This window comes from Juglans regia, chromosome 9 (assembly GCF_001411555.2).
Source record: "Juglans regia cultivar Chandler chromosome 9, Walnut 2.0, whole genome shotgun sequence".
Lineage (NCBI taxonomy): Eukaryota > Viridiplantae > Streptophyta > Magnoliopsida > Fagales > Juglandaceae > Juglans > Juglans regia.
Genome location: NC_049909.1, coordinates 11,040,133 through 11,063,430, shown reverse-complemented (window position 1 = coordinate 11,063,430; position 23,298 = coordinate 11,040,133). Strand labels below are relative to the sequence as shown.

Genomic DNA, 23,298 nt, shown 5'->3' with positions numbered 1-23,298 from the left:
TCTCCCTTCAGCTCAGCCTGGCGCCGCCATGAGCCACCTAGCCTCACCGCCACCACCAGCAACTCCCCCTCAAGCTAGCAACCAAGCCAGCTACCACTGAACTCCCCCACATGTAGCTCTCTCTCTCTCCTCCTAAGGTAACCCAACCGAAATGGGTTTCACCCATTTCTCTCCCTCTTGCACCGCCATACGCAGCCACCCAGGCCACCGCACCGCCACCAACGGCCTCTCCTCTCACCGGCGACGCTTCCACTCTCCAAGCCCAGCCTCCCTCTCCCTCTTCCTCTTTGTCACACACAAGCACACTACCCATAAATGGGTCTCACACTGCTTCACCACCACCAACGACCCTAGTGCCGGTTCTAGCGTCACTACACCTCCCTCAGTTCCTCACGGCCATCATGAGCCCTTCCAAGACCACACCTAGCTATTTCCACACCCAAACAACCACCATACACAATGGATAGCCACTATACATGGCCTTAGCTGCCACCCACGGACTCCCCACCATGTCGGCCACCCTCGCACAACCTAGATCTAGTAGCCAAAATCCTAGATCCGGTCTCCGAGATAGTCTCGTTCCAAGGTCACAGCGGTGACCGCTACTGCCCAAGCTACGCCACTGGCCAAGTAGGACAGTGACCTGGTAACGTGTCGAAGTGTGGAATGGGAAGAGTACACGTGGAGTGTACTCAATGTGGCATAGCATATTGTGAAGGGAGTACAAAGTGTACTCCATGAGATGAAGCGATACACCGTGTGATGTCTCGCAAAGATAAAGACGGTTGCGTAGTTGATGGGCGTAGAGCGTGATGAGTAGTGTCGGGAACTATTGAACAGTGTCCCGAAATAGTTATGATGTGGCCTGTAGTCCGAGGTGACAGGTGTCACCGCGTAGTTAACTTATGGCCGGGAGTATGTGTGAAGTGACAAAATAGTGTAAGAGTAGCGCAACAGAAGCATGCCGGGGGAATGTCACGAAGTGACATGGTTAAACAAGAAGTCGTGCTTGTGATGGGTGAGGAGTTAGTGTAAGAATGACGTAGCGGGATGTCGAGTGACGTGACAAGGTCACGGTGTAGCTTGGGAGTAGTCTCGAACTATGACTTGAGGTAAGGTGTAATTATGAATGGAGTCTTGTCATGTCAAGTGTTGGGATGAACTGTTAAGAGGGATGGGTAGCATGAAAAGTCATGCTAGCCGAGTTAAGAGAAGGTTGGTATCGGAGTATGAGATTGTTTACACGAGAAGGTGATCAACATATTATATGTTGGTCTTAGGTGATAAGGGGTAAGGTAAGTGTGTAATCTAGTTAGACACATGTGCCGGAAGAATTTACCATGTGTAATGGATAATTTATCTTAAGCATGGTTATACGGTGCTTAAGCCTCAGAGTTGGCTTAAAGCCATGTGGCGTGTATGGATGGGAAAAAGGATTTAGTGTGAGCTAAGATGCATGAAGGTATTGAAGGGTATGTTGTCTAGGATTGGGATGCATGACTTCATCAGTCAGAATCATGTGTCGGAATGTGGTAAATAAAAAGAGTAAGATGAAGGTCTTAGTGTCTTAATCCTAAGGTGAATCGTCGGGGTTCACTCAAGTGGATAAGCACCTGAAGTAAGACCTTGAGTTTGAAAGAGGTAGTGACTGTCAATGGATCCCGAAAGTTTTAGCACAGTAAGGGACACATAAGAGCACAGGACAGAAGGAGAGTGTTTCTAAGTGAAGTGTAGTTTTATCTCTAGTTTTAGTTGCTTATGCATTAGATGGAAAATGACGCTAAGGTTATGTGCATGCATGTAGGTTGACATCTGACACCAACATGAATGGATTGCATGATATGAATGTAGCATAGAGTCCAGGTAAGTATTATGTTCATACTCTTCTAGAGTTTTCTAAATGATATGAAATGAAAATGAAATGTTTTTTTTTTACGATGTTTTACGAAATGAAATGAAATGATGTTTTATGAAAAATATGCTAAGTGTTTAAAGGTATACGTATGTATGACCCTTCTTGACAGCCCCTTTTTATGCAACCAAAGTATTAATTATATGCATGTGAATGAATGACTATATGCAATATCTATTGTATGTATTTTCACGAAATGAGATGTGAGGCTTATGCCTCGTGCTTTAAGTGATACTTTAAACGATGCGAAAAAAGTGTTTTAAAATATCCTTATGAACTAATGCTTTATGGATGCCATGAAAGATTATGTTTAAACTCGTGCTTTTAAATAATGTTTTTTCATGAATGAATTGTTAAATGAAAAGGTCTGAAAAGGAAATGACTGAACTAAAAGGAAATGACTGAAAGGAAATGAACGTTTCAATGCATGAAAATACGTAACTACCATATGAATGAATGATAATAGCAAAGGACTAGGCAGATTGCAATGCCGGATAAGTAGTACTAGTAGTGCACTCAGTGCTTCCCCCTGATTGAAAGGGATTCTCAACTCGTGGTCACAGGCATAATCCAAGTTCAAAGGAAGACCGCTAACCCCAACACACGTGGTGTAACAGTATGTATCGGCCAAAGAAAATGATAAGAAAGAATGTAAAAATGTATGAATGCATCAAACTCTTTGAGAAATGAAAGCACTGATGGGAGATGCTTTACAAAAAGAAGTCTATTTTTAAAGAAAAATCCCGCCTAGTGATGTTTCCAAAACGAATGTATGTCTTATGTACGTATAGCATGTATGGAGTGATGAATGCATGAATGAAAACCTATGTTAATATATTTTAACTGTATGAAGTAATGCTTACTGAGTATTCGACTCATTTTAGTTTTTATGTATGCCCTTCCCCCCACAGGAACTAAATGAGCAGAACACGTCAGGACAGACACGGCCCAAAGGGAAGAGCACGAAAGTCTAGGCATGAGAGTTTTAATTATATGAGAGGCCTTTTTATTTTAAGGTTTGATATTTTTCGCTGTAAACCTCTTTTATTCTCAAATCACATTTTATTTCATAACGTAGAGTTTTACATCCTGAGTATGGAAGTAAAAAGTTTTAAAATGAACAATAATTTCCATTGTCTTTTTTAAAATCATCACAAAGACAGGCGTTGCAATGTCGGATAAGTAGTACTAGTAGTGCACTCAGTGCTTCCCCCTGATTGAAAGGGATTCTCAACTCGTGGTCACAGGCATAATCCAAGTTCAAAGGAAGACCGCTAACCCCAACACACGTGGTGTAACAGTATGTATCGGCCAAAGAAAATGATAAGAAAGAATGTAAAAATGTATGAATGCATCAAACTCTTTGAGAAATGAAGGCACTGATGGGAGATGCTTTACAAAAAGAAGTCTATTTTTAAAGAAAAATCCCGCCTAGTGATGTTTCCAAAACGAATGTATGTCTTATGTACGTATAGCATGTATGGAGTGATGAATGCATGAATGAAAACCTATGTTAATATATTTTAACTGTATGAAGTAATGCTTACTGAGTATTCGACTCATTTTAGTTTTTATGTATGCCCTTCCCCCCACAGGAACTAAATGAGCAGAACACGTCAGGACAGACACGGCCCAAAGGGAAGAGCACGAAAGTCTAGGCATGAGAGTTTTAATTATATGAGCGGCCTTTTTATTTTAAGGTTTGATATTTTTCGCTGTAAACCTCTTTTATTCTCAAATCACATTTTATTTCATAACGTAGAGTTTTACATCCTGAGTATGGAAGTAAAAAGTTTTAAAATGAACAATAATTTCTATTGTCTTTTTTAAAATCATCACAAAGACAAGCGTTACATAGAGAGAGATGTTGCAAAAGCTCTTCCGAAGGAGACGGTGAGAGAGAGATGCATTTCAAGAGATGCATTGCGAAGCAGGGGTGGGGTAACTAGAGTTTGATGATTTATAAAAAAAAAAAAAATTATATAAAAACCAGGTACCTAGGTGTCATACCCGTGTCCGGACCGTGTATGTTCGACAGTTCGAGTTGGGTAATGCGGCTTTCAAACTGGGTAAAACCCTAGCCGAAACTCACAACCGAAATTCGGTTATTCTGGACGGGGCCGGATTTTAGCCTTGAATATGCCTATTGTCTAGATGGCCCTAGCATTGTCCTTTTCCAGTTGTCTTTTCCCCGTAGTAATACAGTTTAACGAGTCAATCATGGAGGAAAGAATTATGGATTGTCAAGTTTGCACAACTTGTGATTGAATAGTTATTTCATCTTTAATAAAATATACTATTTACTATTGTTTTAATTATTATTTTTTATTTCTCAAAAAAAAACAATCTTTTAAATCTATTGTTGTGATATAATTTAATTAAAAATTATTTAGCATCTTCTTATTTGAAGTCACAAAAATAATAATATAAAAATAGATAAGTAATATTTTTTCCATGTCCAACCATTGCTTATTTTCTTTTTCTTTCCATAACTTGCTTATAATTAGTTAACTACAAATCGTTCAACTGAAATAAATCCTAAAAAGCCTTTACTATCCGCTATCTGGAAAGATGAGTTTCCTCTCCTCTAGTTCCCTCCATCCTCTAGTTACCTCCATCTTTAAGACCTTTACCTAACCTACCTATTAGTCCATCTTTAAGACCTTTACCTAATCTACCTGTTAGTCCATCTTTACAAACTTTACCCCCAACTTCCTTTCTAGTAAAGCCCACCAAACCTTTCCCTTTTGTCCTCATCAATCGCTTTCCAATTATGTCAAAGGAGAATCATGGCATTGAGCAACTCATTGAACAAACAAAAGCTTTGACTTGGGAGGACATCATCCTGGTCCAAGCAACTGACACTGCAACAAAAATTTCAAACCATGCTCTTATAGGTAAGTTGGTATCCACCAAAATCCTCAATAAGCATATCTTTCACTCGACTATTAGTGCGGTATGGAGCTTTGCACCAGGTTTGCATATAGAAGACTTGGGTATAAACACTTTTCTGTTCACTTTCTCCTCGAGCATGGAAAAGAATAGAATTTTTTAGCAAAGACCATAGAATTTTAAAGGATATCATATGGTCCTAAAGGAATGGCCACCTGGGCTTAGCATTCAAGAAATTGATGTTTCTCACTCAGTCTTGTGGATTCATATATGTGGTCTTCCATTGGAAATGATGACAATAGAGAATGCAATACAAATTGGTAAAGTTTTGGGACATCTGATAGAGATTGACTACTCTTATCTTCCTGAGAACAGTGTAAAACCTTTCATGCGTATTCAAGTTGAGATCAACACTGAAAAGCCACTTTATGAAGGTTTTAATTTACCCAAAATTAATAAGAAGCCAGCGAAGATCAGTTTTAAATATGAAAGACTTTCTGAGTTCTGTTATGGGTGAGGTCGATTGGGACATCTCCATCAAGCCTGTCCTATTTACACTAATTCATCAGATGATCCGTGTTATGGTCACTGGATGCGTGCGGAAACAGTGGAGAATCGCCAAATGCATGCATGTTTGGTAAAGGTGGATGACTCTATTAATAATCAGTTGCAGTCCACCCTTTTCATTGATAATCCAATTCTCCCACCAGTTTCTTTCAAAGACACAAAAGACAATTTGTCTCTGGCCAAGAAAAATTCTCCTGTTGAACACTTGGGAAAAGGTAAAGTTGTGTTAATAAGCACTGAAAGCGGAGACAAAAAGGAGTTATGTATCAAAAAACTCTTTTCCAGCAACTCTATAGAGCTCTCAAACAATGAAAAAGACGACACTCTTCAATTCCCAAAAAACCAGTTTCTTTGTCCCATAGGCATGAATCCAGCGGAAGATATCTCATTTCCACGTGGCGCTCACAAAAGTCTTCAGCAAACAAATCTGTCAGCATCATTTATGGAAGGAAATCATCTGGTCTCCTACTTCCCATCTAAACCGCCAGGTGATGTCAGCAGTCCATTAATTCAATCTTATCTCACAGTTGACAACATTAACTCATGTCTCCCGAAGAACCCATCACTCCCATCGTCTGAAATCAACTTCATCTCCCCACCGACTAACCTTGAGCCTATAAGCCCAAATCTAATGAGGCCCAAATCCAACCCTTCCTTCCTTAAACAAGTCATAGCCCAGCTCCAAGCCAATAAAATCCCAATCATCTCTGAGCTTTCTAAACCAAACCCGAACCTATCCCTTTTGGTCAGCCCATCCGGTCGAGCATGTCTAGCTTTTAATACTTTCCAACTCAACTCTGGTTCCACGTCTTCTTTCACTCATAATCCTCCATTTCAATCCGTCCATCTGAGCAATAACCAAACCCTAGATATGACTTCAGCTTGCACAGAATCTCTATCTTCCCCAGCCTCATCCAATGAGTCAACTAGAAAGAGGAAATCCATTAATCCAGTGAAGTCAATACCTCAATACCCCCACAAAAAAATTTTCTTTTCTTCTATTGTCACAGTAGCAGAACCTGATTCGATCAACAAGGATTATGAAGGAACTAACAGTGCAACGCAAGACATACCAGAGTTCAAAGATGTATCTGGTGCTCCCTCAGATCAGACTCCAATCAGAAAAGCAAAAATGGATCGCACACAACGAAAGCACAAAAGAAACAACTCTACTGCTCATTATGCTCCATACCAGAGGCAGGCCTTGACAGTTTCGGGTAACACAGTCCATACTCAAACCATGAATCTCTTTCCCACTAATCCAATGACTAGAGTGGCAGGGTCCTTACTGCCACCAAAAAATCCATGAGGCTCCTTGCTTGGAATTGCCGAGGTATTGCTCGACCTCGTGCAATTAGATCTCTTAGAGCAAATATCAGGATCTATAATCCTGAAGTTATTTTCCTTTTAGAAACTTTATTATCTCCTTGTGAAAATGAACGTATTGTAAATATGCTTGGGTTTTCGTTTTTTCTTCACTCCCCACCTACTAGAAAATGGGGAGGTCTTTTGGTGTTGTATCGTCCTAGTTTCGATACAAAATATGTGAATATTTCTAGTAATATATTATCTATGTTGGTCTACTCAGATCCCACTCATATGCCATGGCTTCTGAACCTTGTTTATTGTCCTGCACCGTTTAATCAAAAACAATGCTTTTGGGATCTTCTTAGTAGGACGACTAAATCTTTCTCTGGACCTTCTCTTGCAATTGGTGATATTAATTCAATCATTTCCCAATCTGAAAAACTAGGGGTAAACCCTTTGCTCAGTCCTCCAAATTGATTGGACTTCCTCTTTACATGAACAGATATGGGTTTATTGATATTGGTTCAAATGGTCCAAAATATACATGGTCAAACAAGAGGGATGGTTTCAATCTTATCAAAGAACGGTTAGATAGAGGGATTGCCAATTTAGCTTGGCTTGATCTGTTTCCTCAAGCATCTATCACCACACTCACCTGTGACTCTTCTGACCATGCACCAATTTTACTTGATTCTCTAAACAGACAGAACTTTCCCAAAGCCTTTAAATTTGAGGAATTTTGCCTGAGGGATTCTTCTATTTTTGGCACAATTAAAAAGGCTTGGAATAAGGAGTTCACAGGTACCCCTTCTTTTATCCTTTCAAAAAAACTCAAGCATACCAAAAAAGCCCTTCGAGAATGGAACATCAAAAAATTTGGTCATATCCAAACTCAAATAAAAAATCTCTCGAAAATTCTTTCCTCAATCCAGGGCCAAGATCGACTTCCCTCTCCCTTGTCTTTAGAATCGGATCTTCAAGCAAATCTTCATGAACTTCTTCTTAGGGAAGAATCTCTTTGGCGTCAAAAATCCAGAGTGACTTGGCTCACTACCACGGATTTAAACACAATTTTTTCATGCCACTACTGTGATCAAACGAAGAAGGAATAATATTGAGTGTCTGAAAATGGGTAGAAATCAATGGTCCTCTGATCCATCAATTATCTTTGCTTCCATCCTGGAACATTTTCAAAATATTTTCACTTCTTCTAATCCCTCTCTAGCGGTCAATATGAATCAACTTTTCCCGAGAAAAATCACTGATGCTGAAAATGACTACCTTTGTCATATCCCTTCTGATGAAGAAATTTTCCTTATTGTTAAAGCTCTTCCCTCCTCAAAAGCTCCAGGTCCTGATGGTTTCACTGGACTTTTCTACAAAAAATTCTAGGAAATCATAAAATCTGATGTTTTGGCTACTGTTAAAAATTTCTTCATCCATGGGAATTTGTTAAAAGAGCTTAATCATACAAATTTAGTTTTGATTCCCAAGTTGGAAAATCCAAATGATATCAATCAGTTCAGACCAATTAGCCTTTCAAATGTTTGCTATAAAATTATAGCAAAAATCCTTGCCAATAGATTTAAGGCTATTCTTCCAAGCATCATTTCCCCTTATCAATCTACCTTTTTGCCAAACAGACTTATTCAAGAAAATACAATCTTGGCACAAGAGATTTTCCACCTCATGAAAAAAAAGAAGAACCAGAACTTGCATTATGGCTATAAAAATTCATATGGCCAAAGCTTTTGATTCTATGGAATGGTCATTCATTTTGGATGTTCTTCATCACATTGGTTTCAACCACAAATGGATCAATTGGATTAAAGAATGCATTTCTACTGTTTCCTACTCAATCATCATCAATGGCTCTCCACACAGTTTCTTTCATCCCTCAAGAGGCTTAAGGCAAGGCGATCCTCTATCTCCATTCCTCTTCACTTGGCATGGAAGTACTATCTAGACTCATCACTCTCAAAGAAAATCTTGGTTGTCTCAGAGAAATAAAATTTTCAAGAGAGGGACCCTCCATATCTCATTTGCTCTTTGCTGATGATCTTTTCCTTTTTGTTACAGCTAATGCTCATACTGCCCAAGCCTTTGCTGATTGTATTTCCACTTATAATTCCTGGTCTGGGCAAAATATAAATCACAAGAAATCATCTCTTCATTTCAGTGCTAACATTCGTTCTAATTACATCAATGATGTCAAAATTTTCTTTGATTTCAAAATTTCACCTCCAAACTCTAAATATCTGGGTATGCCCCTCCATAATGGTGTTGAAAAAAATAAATGCCTTTCCGAGCTCATTGAAAAAATCAAATCCAAACTTCAAGGTTGGAAGACAAAAATTCTCTCACAAGCTTCAAAAACTGTCCTCATTAGGTCAATGGTGAGCTCCTTACCATCTTACGTTATGTCCACTTTTCTCCTTCCCAAGGAAACGGCAAAAAAAATTAACACTATGCTGAGGAGGTTTTGGTGGGGTTATGATGATAACCAAAAAAAGAAGTTTACCCCAAAATCTTGGAATTCAATCTGTCTCCCCAAATCTATGGGTGGTCTGGGCTTGAAACAAACTGTCATTTTTAACTCTGCTCTCATATCCAAACTTGCATGGACTTTCATCAATGGAACCAATAGCCTTTGGAAAGAAATTCTTTCAAAAAAATATCTAAAATCAAACTCTTTCCTCGAGGTCGCCCCAAAGTCTTCGGATTCCAGGCTCTGGAGAAGTCTTCTAAAGCAAAGGGATTTCTTAAATTCCAGTTTTTGTTATCAGATCAATAATGGAGCTACTGCAAGAGTTTGGATTGATCCTTGGATTCCCACTCTTTCAACCAATATCCCTCAATCTCATCCTGATAATACTTTTATTGATCATTCCATGATTGTTTCGGAGCTCATCTTAGAACAGCCAAGACGTTGGAATACCCTTCTCCTGAATACCCCTATTCTCAGAAGACGCCACCAGAGAAATCCAAAAAATTCCATTAGCAGACCACAATTTCCAACACATTTCTGATAAAGTCAATTGGAAACATCATGCCTCTGGAAAATTTTCTGTTAAGTCAGCCTATGCAACCTTAGTTCATCAAAATGATTCTCCTTCTACCAGGAATTTGCCGATCAATTGGAAATCCCTCTGGAAGATGAAGATTCAGGATAGATTAAAATTGCTCCTTTGGAAAATTAGTCATAACATTCTCCCAACAAAAACCAAGGTCAATAATGTAATTCTTCTTGATGAAGATCAAATCCGTTGTCCTCTTTGCAAAACAGAACCTAAAGATCTCCCCCATCTATTTCTTAATTGCATTTTCTCTTGAGTAATGTGGAGATAGTCAAAGTGGCCAATTGATACCTCCCTCTTTGCAAGTCAACTGATATCAGACTAGATCAGCATCATCATTAACCCTTTTGACAGTCTAAAAATTCCTGAAAAAGAGATACATGACTTCCAGATTTTTGCAACAGTGGCAATGGATCATATCTGGTTCCTGAGGAATTAGCTTGAACATGAAGTTGTAATTCCCTCAATTTCTATGTATGTTGAAACTGTTTTTAAGTCCTTTAAACAGCACTCAAGAGCATGGGCAAGACAAGAAAATCAGATTGAGGAATATGAGGAAAGACAACCTGATGGATTTTATCTAATCACTTTCGACGTAGCCACGAGGAAGGAATGATCTATCCTTGCAGCTCTCTGTTGGGCGGACAACGGGGAGTTAATTTTTGCAAAAACATATCTTATTAGCAAGGTAAGCGCAAATGTTGGAGAAGCATCTACAGCTTTAATGGTTGTAAAAGAAGCAGAAAAATTGAAGCTTGACAAAATAATCTTAGAAGGCGACTCAAAAGTCACTATCCAAGCAATCTCCAATGTCTCGGCAATTCAAGAATGGATCATGAGTCCAATAATCAACGACATCAGATACAACCTCGACCATTTCAAGGAATGGAAGGTAAGAAAAATTCATCGATTTCAAAATTGATGAGCGCATAACTTAGCGCATTGGGCAGTGGCAGCGCAAGCCTTTGGCAATATTCCCCATATCCAAATTCCGCCATCACTTCTCAAATTCCATAGTGGGAAGGATCCTCCCAACAATGATGTATTTTGTTAATTTCCAGTTACCTAGACTACTTTGTAATGTTATTTCTACTTCAATATAATCTTGCTTATAAAAATAAATAAATAAATAAATCCTAAAAAACAAAAACTTAAATACTATGGCTATGGATATTGAGATAATTTCAGATGATTTGAATTAATATATAAATAATAATGTTTTGCGAGTTTTATTGAAATATGTGTTTGAATATATAAAATAAGTTGAGATAAGTTTAACTTTTTATGAAAAGTTGAAAAAGTAATAGATTCCATCAATGATTAGTTTTGAGATGGAGGATGATCTTGATATTCATATATAGCCTAGATTATCTCAAATTATCTGTAAATAATAATGTAATAGTAGTGTAAATAATTTATAAATAATAATTAAGTGGTTTAACGGTTTGAATACATAGCTCAGATGAGATGAGATGATATGAGACATTTTAAGTAGTAATGAGATTTTTTGAGTTAAGATCAGATGAATAGTTTGTAAAAAAATATATATATTTAAATAATGAAATGAGATGAGATAGTTTTGACTTTTTAGGATTTAAAAAAGGTGTGAGTCTCACAGTATTTATAGAGTATCTAAATCCTTAAGATTTTGCGTTGTTCACATGAAGTTGTAATGTTCATTTACTATTTAAAATTGTTCATTGTCAATTTCACATTATTTATTTATTGTTTATTTAAATAGATGTTTTTAAAATTTAGAGATGAAATATGATATTTGAATAAACAAAACTCTGAAAGCGTACAACCAAGAGGATATACATATGAATGTCTGAAAATAATTATATTCTCGAACAAGCATACCCTAATAAAACTCCGTCAAACAAGGTGGGTCAGGAATCCAACGAGACCTTCAAGTATGACCAAGATTAGAACCAACCATGTTGTGTTCACCAGGCGATGGCCTTCTATGCTTCGGATCCATTAAATTCAACCGCAAAAGACTTGTCTGCCGAAAGCCACAATATGCCAACCGCTACCATCTGCATCAATCAACTCTACATTATTATGGGTATACAAATTCTGGTCAAAAGCCCTCTCGGTGGGGCTGTGGATTTAGGTTGCCTTTTGTACAGGGAGGTATTGTATTTTGTGAATATTAGTTAAAAAGTAATAAATATTAGTAAAAAGTTAATAATAAATAATAATAAAATAATAAATAATAGTAAAATATTTTAAAAATACTTAATACCTTAGTATCTAAATTAGTTATTAAAGTCTCCTCTCAATTTTTATAGGTACAAATTCTTAACTTTAGAGGTGCTTTATTTAGTTAAGCACTGTCTAGCCATTTGCCTTGGCATTTTTTATAGTAAAGTTTCTACTTTTTAGTGGTAGACTTTTAACTCTTTTTTCCTTTTTATAAGAAGATTTTGGTTGATTATATCTTATATTTTACTTGTACCATAAAATCATGATCTTATTTTTTTTAACAGAATAATTACAGTAACAATTTGCACCTATTGTTAAAGGGTGATGCTAAAGCCCCCGGTGGGAGCTCCCGCTGGGGGCTGTAGTATTATTTAATGTGTTTTGTTTAAATAATTTTTTATATATATCTTTTAATATTTTAAAAAAATAAAATAAATTTAAAAAATTATTAAAAAATATTTTCTTAATTAGAAAGTAAAAAAATATATATTAAAAAATATTTTTTTAATCACGAAGTAAAATAAAAAATTATAAAAAATATTTTATAATTTTTTATTTTACTTCATGATTAAGAAAGTATTTTTTAACAATATTATGATTTTTTTAAATATTTAAAATGGACATGCTACAGCCCCGTTGGGGGCTCCCGTTGGGCTTATTATGTACTTTTCTATGTGTATTTTTTTAATTTATTTTTTATATAGGTTTTTTTACACTTTTAAATATTTTTAAAAAATAAAATAAATTTAAAATATCATTAAAAAACATTTCTTTAATCAGAAAGTAAAAAAAAAATCATTAAAAAATACTTTCTTAATCACGAAGTTGAATAAATATTATTTTTTATTCTATTTCGTGATTAAGAAAATATTTTTTAATAATATTATAATTTTTATTTTATTTTTTAAAATATTTAAAATTATTAAAAATATCTATATAAATAAAAAAACTAAAAATAATAAATAAATAAATGCTACAGGCCCAGCGGGAGCTCCCAGCGGGGCATGTAGCATTTTCCATTGTTAAATGAGATGTGAGGCTTATGCCTCGTGCTTTCAGTGATGCTTTAAAAGATGCGAAAAAAGTATTTTAAAATCTTCCTATGAATTGATGTTTTATGGATGCTATGAAAGATTATGTTTAAGCTCATGCTTTTAAATAATGTTTTTCCATAAATGAATTGTTAAATGAAAAGGACTGAAAAGGAAATGATTGAACTAAAAGGAAAGGACTGAAAGGAAATGAATGTTTCAATGCATCAAAATACGTAACTGTCATATGAATGAATGATAGTACTAAAGGACTAGGTAGATTGCAATTCCGAGTAAATAGTAGTAGTAGTGCACACAGTGCTGCCCCTTGACTGAAAGAGATTCCCAACTCGTGGTCACGGACAGAATCCAAGTTCAAAGGAAGACCGATAATCCCAACACACGAGGTGTAACAGTATGTACCAGCTAAAGAAAATGATAAGAAAGAATGTAAAAATGTATGAATGCATCGAACTCTTTGAGAAATGAAGGCACTGATGGGAGATGTTTTACGAAAAAAAAAATCATTTTTTAAAGAAAAACCCCTCCTAGTGATGTTTCCAAAACGAATGTATATCTTATGTACGTATAGCATGTATGGAGTGATGAATGCACGAATGAAAATCTATGTTAGTATATTTTAACTGTATAAAGTAATGTTTACTGAGCATTCGACTTATTTTAGTTTTTATGTATGTCTTTTCCCCTACAGGAACTAAATGAGCAGAACACGTCAAGACAGACATGGTCCAAAAGGAAGAGCACGAAAGTCTAAGCACGAGAGTTTTAATTCTATGAGAGACCTTTTTATTTTAAGATTTGATATTTTCTGCTGTAAACCTCTTTTATTCTCAAATCACATTTTATTTCATAACGTAGAATTTTATATCTTGGATATAGAAGTAAAAAGTTTTAAAATAAACAGTAATTTTTATTATTTTTTTAAAAATTATTTTTTAAAAATCTCACCACAAGATCAGGGGTTACATAGAGAGAGATGTTGCAAAAGCTCTTCCGAAGGAGACGGTGAGAGAGAGATGCATTTCAAGAGATGCATTGCGGAGCAGGGGTGAGGTAACTAGAGTTTGATGATTTAAAAAAATAATAATAATAATAATTATATAAAAACCAGGGACCTAGGTGTCATACCCGTGTCCGGACCGTGTATGTTCAAGTTGGACATGCCTACTGTCTAGATGGCCCTAGCATTGTCCTTTTCCAGTTGTATTTTCCCCGTAGTAATACAGTTTAACGAGTCAACTCAAATCATGGAGGAAAGAATTATGGATTGTCAAGTTTGCACAACTTGTGATTGAATAGTTATTTCATCTTTAATAAAATATACTATTTACTATTGTTTTAATTATTATTTTTTATTTCTCAAAAAAAAAAAACAATCTTTTAAATCTATTGATGTGATATAATTTAATTAAAAATTATTTAGCATCTTCTTATTTGAATTTTTGAAGTCACAAAAATAATAATATAAAAATAGATAAGTAATATTTTTTCCATGTCCAACCGGCAACCATTGCTTATTTTCTTTTTCTTTCCATAACTTGCTTATAATTAGTTAACTACAGATCGTTCAAGTGAAATAAATCCTAAAAACCAAAAACTTAAATACTATGGCTGCGGATGTTGAGATAATCTCAGATGATTTGAATTGATATATAAATAATAATATTTTACGAGTTCTATTAAGACATGTTGAAATGTAAATAGATTGAAATATGTGTTTGAATATATAAAATAGGTTGAGATAAGTTTAACTTTTTATGAAAAGTTGAAAAAGTAGTAGATTCCATCAATGATTAGTTTGAGATGGAGGATGATCTTGATATTCATATATAGCCTAGATTATCTCAAATTATCTGTAAATAATAATGTAATAATAGTGTAAATAATTTATAAATAATAATTAAGTAGTTTAACGATTTGAATATACAGTTCATATGAGATGATATGAGATGAAATATTTCAAGTAGTAATGAGATTTTTTGAGTTAAGATTAGATTAATAGTTTGTAAAAAAAATGTATATTTAAATAATAAAATAAGTTGAGATAGTTTTAACTTTTTAAGATTTAAAAAAAATGTGAGTCTCACGGTATTTATAGAGTACCTGAATCCTTAAGATTTTGCGTTGTTCACATGAAGTTGTAATGTTCATTTACTGTTTAAAATTGTTTATTGTCAATTTCACATTATTTATTTACTGTTTATTTAAGTAGATGTTTTTAAAATTTAGAGATAAAATATAATATTTGAATAAACAAAACTCTGAGAGCGTACAACCAAGAGGATATACATAAGAATGTCTGAAAATAATTATATTCTCGAACAAGCATACCCTAATAAAACTCCGTCAAACAAGGTGGGTCAGGAATCCAACGAGACCTTCACGTCAAGCAGCTCGTCGTCGAGGGGCAGGGCAAGAGAAAGAAAATGAAAAGAAAAGAAAAAGAAAAAGAAAAAGTAAAAGAGCAAGTTGTAGGATGCTTCCTCCATTTACAAGGAAAAAATATCTCAAAAAACTCGCCCATTTTTTTAACTCTTCACCTTCTTATAATCTGCTGAACACCCAATATAGATAATTTAAAGGATAAGGGTACTTTCTGCAACTTCAAACTGATTCTTTCAATCTGAACCGGTAAAATTGCAGAAGAAAGAGCTCAAAACCATGGCCAGTGATGGAAGTCTTAGGCTCGGAGACGTCATCGAAATGGATGAGAAGCTGATCCAGAAAGCTTGCTCTTCTGCCACCGAATCTCAGAAGTCTCCAGAGAAGCCATTTATTCAAGAGAAATTCCCTGTTTCTACAGTCATTTTCAGCTTTCCAGCAGGATCTTGGTCTGTGGACGATTGGGTTGCTAAAAACCCAGTTGGAGAGACAGAAGTCAAAGCCGAGCTTTTTCGTTCTGTGATCAGAAGTATAGGCACCGATGAAATTGCCAAGGTTAATAAAGCTTTTCTGCAGAGATTTGAGAACAAGATCTTGTGGAGTTCGGATTTCCAACAAAAGGTATAATCTGCGTCATTGTCTTGTTCTGTATCTCTTTCTACTTCTGATTGAGTGGGGCTACTCTGTTTTTTTTTTTTTTTTTTTAATTATTATTATTATTTTTTTAATACATTTAAATATTTTTAAAAAATATATTAATATATTTAAAAATACTTTCTTAATTATTAAGTTAAAAAAAAAAAAATTTTACCAACGGTCAAATTAAATGGACAAAATGGAGAGACAGAGTAGCCTTTTTCCTTCTAATTTGGTTGTGTTCCTGCTTGCTTTGGATTCTGCTGACAAAAGTACCATTCTATCTGTTTTTGGACAATCATATATAGCCTTCTATTTTTATCCCATTTTCCATTTATTTCATGCCATTTGTTAAATTTACACTGATTTTGTCATGTTTTCTGTTAGAATTCTTGAAAGGGATTCGGATATCTAAAAAAACTTAGCAGAATTCTGTACTTTCAATTGGTAGAGAAATCGAATGAGTTGAATAGAACTTGGATCGTGTTGACTTTATCTTTAACAACTCATGAGAAATTTTACAGATCGGCCACAGTAAATATCACATTCCACACTTATAATTTTTTCACAGAGAGATATTTTTCATAGAGTATAAAGATATTTTTTATAAAATATGGAGTGTAGAATAATAAATAATTGTTGATGAGAAAAATTTTTCTAAATTCATAAAACAATTATACTTGCACTTAAAACTATTAAGAAAATCATAATAAATTATAAAATATGACTTGTTGAGGTGTTGACAATTTCTCACCGTATCATACCGTATCATACTCTTTAAATCAGATCTCAATATTCATTGACTCTCTCTCACGAATAATTCGGTACACCATCAAATAGTAATATTCATTTATAAGAAGTGATATAGTCATAAAAAAAAATCATAAAAATAAACTCGTAAATTGACATAATTTCATATAATACATTAGATCTATATTGTAATAAAAATAATTTTACAATCTAACGTATCACATCAAACAATATCAATTTGTAAATTTATTTTTGTAAAATCTCTTTAAGACTAAAGTATTTCTCTTTATTTATTTATTTATTTGTATCATATGTAAGAAAATAAGTCAAATATCAACATACAAATTTGACATGATTCATTCATTTCATTTAGGTTGTAAACTTCATGTATACTCTTCAAGTGATTAGGCCCCTTATGCAGATTTTACTTCTCTAAGTGTGGTAATATAAATTAGGATACTTATATACTTTAAATGGAAAAAATAAATCATAATGCACTGAAAAAATCACAAAGAAATAGGATTATTAAATGCTATAAGTATTATGTTCATTTGTAAACCTATGCAATGCACATGAATAAATAAATGAGTAGTTTGGATTCAAAAATGACTTAAGATGGTTTGTGATTAGTAAAATAAAAGTTGAATTATTTATTATATTTTATGTGAAAATTTAAAAAAGTTAATTTGAGATTTGAAAAAGTTAAATTGTTTATTATATTTTGTATGTAAATTTGAGAAAATTATAATGGTGAGATGAGATGAATTGAAATAAGTTAACATACATCTTGAATTCAAACTAGGCCTTATATCTGGTATTGACTTAGCCATATGTTAGCGAGATCCATTCAATAACTAATGGAAGCTAATATTGACTTTCATAGGATTGGACAAGATGAATTTATTCTAACTTTTAGCTATAGGAACTTAAAGAGGTTCAATAAATTTGACCTCAATTGTTTGACCTCAATTGTAGAAAAGTCATTTTACGTTTTAGTTGTGGTTTGAATAGTGATATGAGATGAATTGAGATGATTTTAGATGAGTTGAATAAAATATTATTATAATATTATTTTTTTAATATTATTGTTGTCTTGAGATTTGAAAATTTTGAATTATTTATTATATTTTGTATGAAAATTTGAGAAAATTTTGATAATGAAATGAGTTGGAGTGATTATTGAATCCAAACCGAGTCTTATTCTTATTTCACCCAACAAACAGTACAACTTACAGCTTACAAGAGAAATTTTTACAAGTTAATTAATAACTTCATAGAATTTTAGATATTTATGGTTAGATTCTCACTTGCAAATAATAATTATTGAAAATATAAGCAAAAAACGAGAATTTAGTTAGAATGAAAGATATAATTGTTATGTTACAAAAAAAAAAAAAAAAATTAGCAGAAAAAGTGCACCTTATAAATTAATAAAATCATATATTTTATTTGATTAAAAATAATTTTAAAAAAATAATAAAAAATTTAAAAATAAATAATATTTTATTCTTATATAGAATTTAAATGGATAATTCAATGTGGGGTTAAATTTTGAGTGTGATAGGCAAGAGGCAAAAAATATATTTAGATAAAATGGTGCCAATCCAATGCTATTGCTAAGACATTATAGAATATCTAGAGCTTTTAAAAGAGTGTCAATGTTAGTGTTTTGATTTCAAAATTTTGGTCGAGTAAAAATTCCAAAGGGTTGGCCCAAGTGGTGAAGGCTTTGATCTTAGGAAAACACTCCCTTCAAGGTCCAATGTTCAACCCCTCATAGGTGTAAATAATTATTTGGGGCCATACTTCTTGGTGAAAAGCCAGTGATTTAATCAATTCTGTGTAGGGAAACTTTCAAGGGTGCGGTGCACGGGTTTAAAGTTTACTCTGTAGGAGTGGGTCCGAAAGGTCCTGCCTTGAAGAAGTTTCCCGACTTAAAAAAAAACAACTGTCGAGTAAATTAATCTTCTATCTCTTTACTTTGGTTTATTTTTATATTAATAATGAGAAACTTCACAAACGTTATTTGATATTAAGATTTATTTATATAGTGTGCCAAGTCGCTGACCTAAAAATGCATACGTTGATAATTAAAAACATATGCATTAGGAAAACTAAAAGAATATTAATTTTACATAAATATTAGAAAGTTTATTAAATATCAAAGTTCATTATCTCTGATCACCATTGAGACCCTCATTTGCACATAGAACTAGTTAAGTTCAACGTTCATTAGAGTAGATATCATTAATGCCGAGAGCTATAGATTTGAATCAGGTAATTTTATGATTTTAAATAATTTTTTTTTTCATTTAATAATTTGTTTAAAATGAAATTAGTGGTTTACTTTGATATATTATTTTATAAGTTTATCTCATTATATATACACATTACATAATAATAAAACAAATGAGGAGTGGTTGATTTGGCTTTATGGTACCAATGGTCATCTAATAATTATATAGTGAAATATTCGTTGACATGATTTATAGGAGTAGATTTAAAATTATAATTTTATTTAATAATAATAATGCAGAATAAAGTTTCATGCATTAAAAGTTATATAAATTTATGAGATACAATATTTAAAACTTTTAATAACCAAGTTTATTTTTATAATAAAAAATTGTGTTATCTATTTTGCCATTAAAAATAAAAATAAAAAATAAAAAATAAAAAGAAAGAAGCCCTAAAAGAGAACATAAAAATTGTAGATTTTCTAAAATTGTAGATAAATGAATGAAGGTCTATATTTCTTTCAAAAGATAAACACCTCAAGATTGTTGTTTTACATTAAACCAAAGTCTACATTCTTATGTTAACTTATTTCATTTACTAAATGGATAAATATAGTAAATAGAATATCTACTGGTAGAACATGAAAGACTTAAAAAATTAGAATGTCATGCATTAGTCACTATTTACTCTCATATCCCATACCTATAGTTTTTTCATAGGATGAGGTATTTTGCATAGGATGTGAGAGTGTTTTTTATAAAGTGTGGAATGTGGAATTGTTAATAGTGGGTAATAAGAAGAATTTTTCTTTAAAAAAAAAGGCAAATAACATTTTTTATATTTTGTATGATATATCTATTAATCCTTTTTTTTTTTTTTTGTTCTTTTAAAGCTTAAAAGTGATATTTGAACTTAAAATTCATGAGTTATTATATTATTTATTAAATTAAAAAGTTTAATTTTGAATTTTGCCTTAAGCCTCCATTCATACTGTGCTGCCCTTGTTCAATGAAAGGAGTATAATCCAGCATTGTAACATACTGTTATGGAATTAGAAAACATATAGAATCTTGTTGCTGATTATAAGTGTGTGTGTATATATATATATATATATATATATAATTCAGGTGGATGTGGCTGTGAAAGCGAAGAAGCAAATAGTGTTTACAGGACACTCAGTGGGTGGTGCAATGGCCATCTTTGCAACACTTTGGTTCCTGGAAAAGTACTCCAAACCTAAATCACCTCTTTGTCTGACGTTTGGATGTCCTCTAATTGGAGACCACATAGTTTCCCATGCTCTTAGGAGAGAGAACTGGGCTTCCTGTTTCAAACATTTTGTCATGAGATATGACATTGTCCCTCGGATCATGCTTGCTCCCATATCATCCATTCAACAAAAAATTTCACCAATTCTGCAATTCTTTTCTGCAAGATCCAAAGTTTCTGCACATCAACCCCCTCCCGCTTCCGACTTTTTTAAAACTGTAATGGAAAATGCATCGGCCCTGGCAAGCCACACCGCCTGCAATCTCATGGCGAACACAAATCTGCTATCGGAAACTTTAACAAGCTTCATCAAGTTCAGCCCTTACAGACCTTTTGGAACCTACATCTTCTGCAGTGGGAATGGAAAACTGGTGGTCTTGACCAACCCAGATGCTGTTCTGCAACTACTGTTTTACTCCTCTCAATTGAGCAGCGAAACAGAGGTGGAATACATTGCCAGCAAAAGTCTTCAGCAACATTTCCTGTACTCAAATGAATCGCAAGATTTGCATAAGAAAAATGTATACGATGTTAACTCGAACCAATTGGAAACCATCCCTTTGTCTGGAGAGGAAGTAGTCGGTAACAGTACAGCACTTAACTCAGCCTTGACTGACCTTGGCTTGGTGAGTTTTATTTCTTTTGTTATCAAAATCTTTTATTGGAGTTCAACTTACAAATGCCAAAAGTCTAGACTCTCTTAAAAGAGTTTGTTGCTCAACTTTGACTTGCAAAAGACTTAACAAAGATAAAACACGAAAGTGATAGTTCATCTTGGTATATGTATATGTGTATGATAAACTATTTGTACTCGTAAAAAAAAATGTATGATAAACTATTTGTGATTATTTCTCTGTGCTTGAGGTTCTAGAGTACCAGAGCTAGACTGTGTCTTCGTTCTGCCGGGGAGTTAGAGAAGCGAAAGCAGAAAAATAAAGCTGATATTATAGCGAAGAAGCGTGACATGGAGGAAGCAATGAAGGTGCTAGAAGACTACAGAGAGAAGAGTGCAATTCGCAAAGTAGGCTGGTATGATGCCTTCAAGCTTCAAGAAGCAGAACCCGACTTCATTGCTAATGTGAAGAGACTCGAGCTAGCAGGTATATGGGATCAAATCATGGAGATGTTGAAAATATTTGAACTCCCAGATGGATTCGAGGGCGAAAAGGAATGGGTAGAGCTCGGAACTAGTTACCGCCGCCTTGTCGAGCCTCTAGATATTGCTAACTTCTATCGACACTTGAGGAATGAAGTATCGGGACCCTATATGATAAGGGGCAGGCCAAAACGTTACAGATACACACAAAAATGGCGTGAGCATAATCTGAAGATGGTTCCTGGAGCCAGCGGAGAATCACATTTCTGGGCAGAAGTAGAGGAGCTCTGCCGTAAAACTAGTAGCAGAGAAGAGTTTGAACGTGAAAGGGCTGGAGTTCTGCAGCTAGAAGAAGATGTTTGGAAATGGGCCAAGGAAAAAGATTTGGGTGCGGATGTGTTCTTGGAGAAATCCACCCTGGTGAAGTGGTGGAAAGCGCTTCCTGAAGAGCATAGGAGGAAATCTCGCCTTTCAGAATTCATAAAATGATAATGAAACGGAGATTTTTGCTGTTCACCTCTGCTTCCATATGTTTGAATAAGAAATATGCTATGAGTGCTATTTTTTTACCCCCTTTTTGGCGAGAGGATGAGCGCTATGATGTGTACTAAATAGAGTATCTCTATAACTTGAGCTAAACGAACTTTAAGACTTAAAGGCAGCTATTCGGTTTTCTCATTTTTGTATGGACGTGAAATCTGAAAAATAAATCGAAGAAATTCTTAACATGAGAAGTGTTGATCTGCAGAATCAAATTCCTATGCTATTATTGGCTATGATCAGTATTATTTCATGAATTCATGTTTATATATGTATGCATGTATGAACTAAAATTTGAATACAAGTCTATCTAATGCAATATTACTAAGCTAATAAATCTGGTAGGCGACTATGAATAATCTGAGAGTTCCAAAGACAAAATGATCGCCATATTACAGTTATACCAACATGTACAAACCTTTGGCTGAAGATAAAAGCTCTTTGTTCATAAAGCATGAAAGAAGCTGCTAAAATCCACCCTGAAATTAGTATAGAAATTGAGGTGCACAATCACAACAAAAATCGAAGTTACAACAAATAGTAATTGCAGCCGGATCTAGTGAAATAAAGTGAACAAGGTGTAGAAATTAGAAAACCCAAAAAGCAACTATCTCGGAATCAATTATAATTAGGTGAAAGACCCATCTAAAATCTAAATGAATGTTGAGGGGAAGTTAAATTCCTCAAGTCCCATCTGAATTTACAGAAGGTTCGAAACATCAGACTGCATAAGAGAAAAGGAAGAGTGTATAACTTCATCCTGACATAATCCGTATGTCACACCAAAAAGGAATGCTACTTCACCTATGACATACCCAATCACAGTCAAATCTTGAGGAAAAATATGTTCCAATGGAGAAAAAAAAGAGTCCGACTCCTCAATAAAAGGTAGATGCCACCCTAATGTAAAATGCAGAGCCAACAATATTATGTCAGCATGCTGGGATTCATCAGGCTAATTAGAATATAACTAAAAATCAATAACTCTTCTGGAGATTTTTTTTTCTTTTTCTCGAGTGGCGCTTCCAGAGGACCAAATGTACCAGCAACGCTTATCAGACTTCGAAGCAAGAAGAAACACCACAATGATTTCACTAGTAAGGTAAAAGGCTCAAAAACCAAGAACATGTGTAATTGTGAAGCACAGAAGAGTAATTAAGCTAGGTACAACTTTTCTTTCAGTAGGATTCTTGATTCTCATTAATGAACTCCTGACCTGAGACTGCAAAACTGTGACCAAAAGTGCTACACAGGTATCATTAGATTCATTATGGACAGATCTCGTTTGGATCTAGTGTTCATCTACCATAATTCATAGAGGATAAGAAAACTCTATTTTTCTACGACAATTTACCTCAAGATCATACTTTG

At 34.2% G+C, this 23,298-nt stretch overlaps 1 protein-coding gene across 1 annotated transcript; it reads left to right on the top strand.

Annotated features, from left to right (window-relative positions):
- The first annotated feature begins 15,237 nt into the window (after positions 1 to 15,237).
- LOC109000293 (protein EDS1B-like) lies at positions 15,238 to 22,113 on the top strand. The gene is made up of 3 exons (XM_018977126.2): positions 15,238 to 16,019; positions 20,150 to 20,917; positions 21,163 to 22,113. Exons 1-3 carry the CDS (start codon positions 15,678 to 15,680, stop codon positions 21,874 to 21,876), a joined length of 1,824 nt encoding a protein of 607 aa, XP_018832671.2. The 5' UTR covers positions 15,238 to 15,677; the 3' UTR covers positions 21,877 to 22,113.
- Positions 22,114 to 23,298: the final 1,185 nt, after the last annotated feature.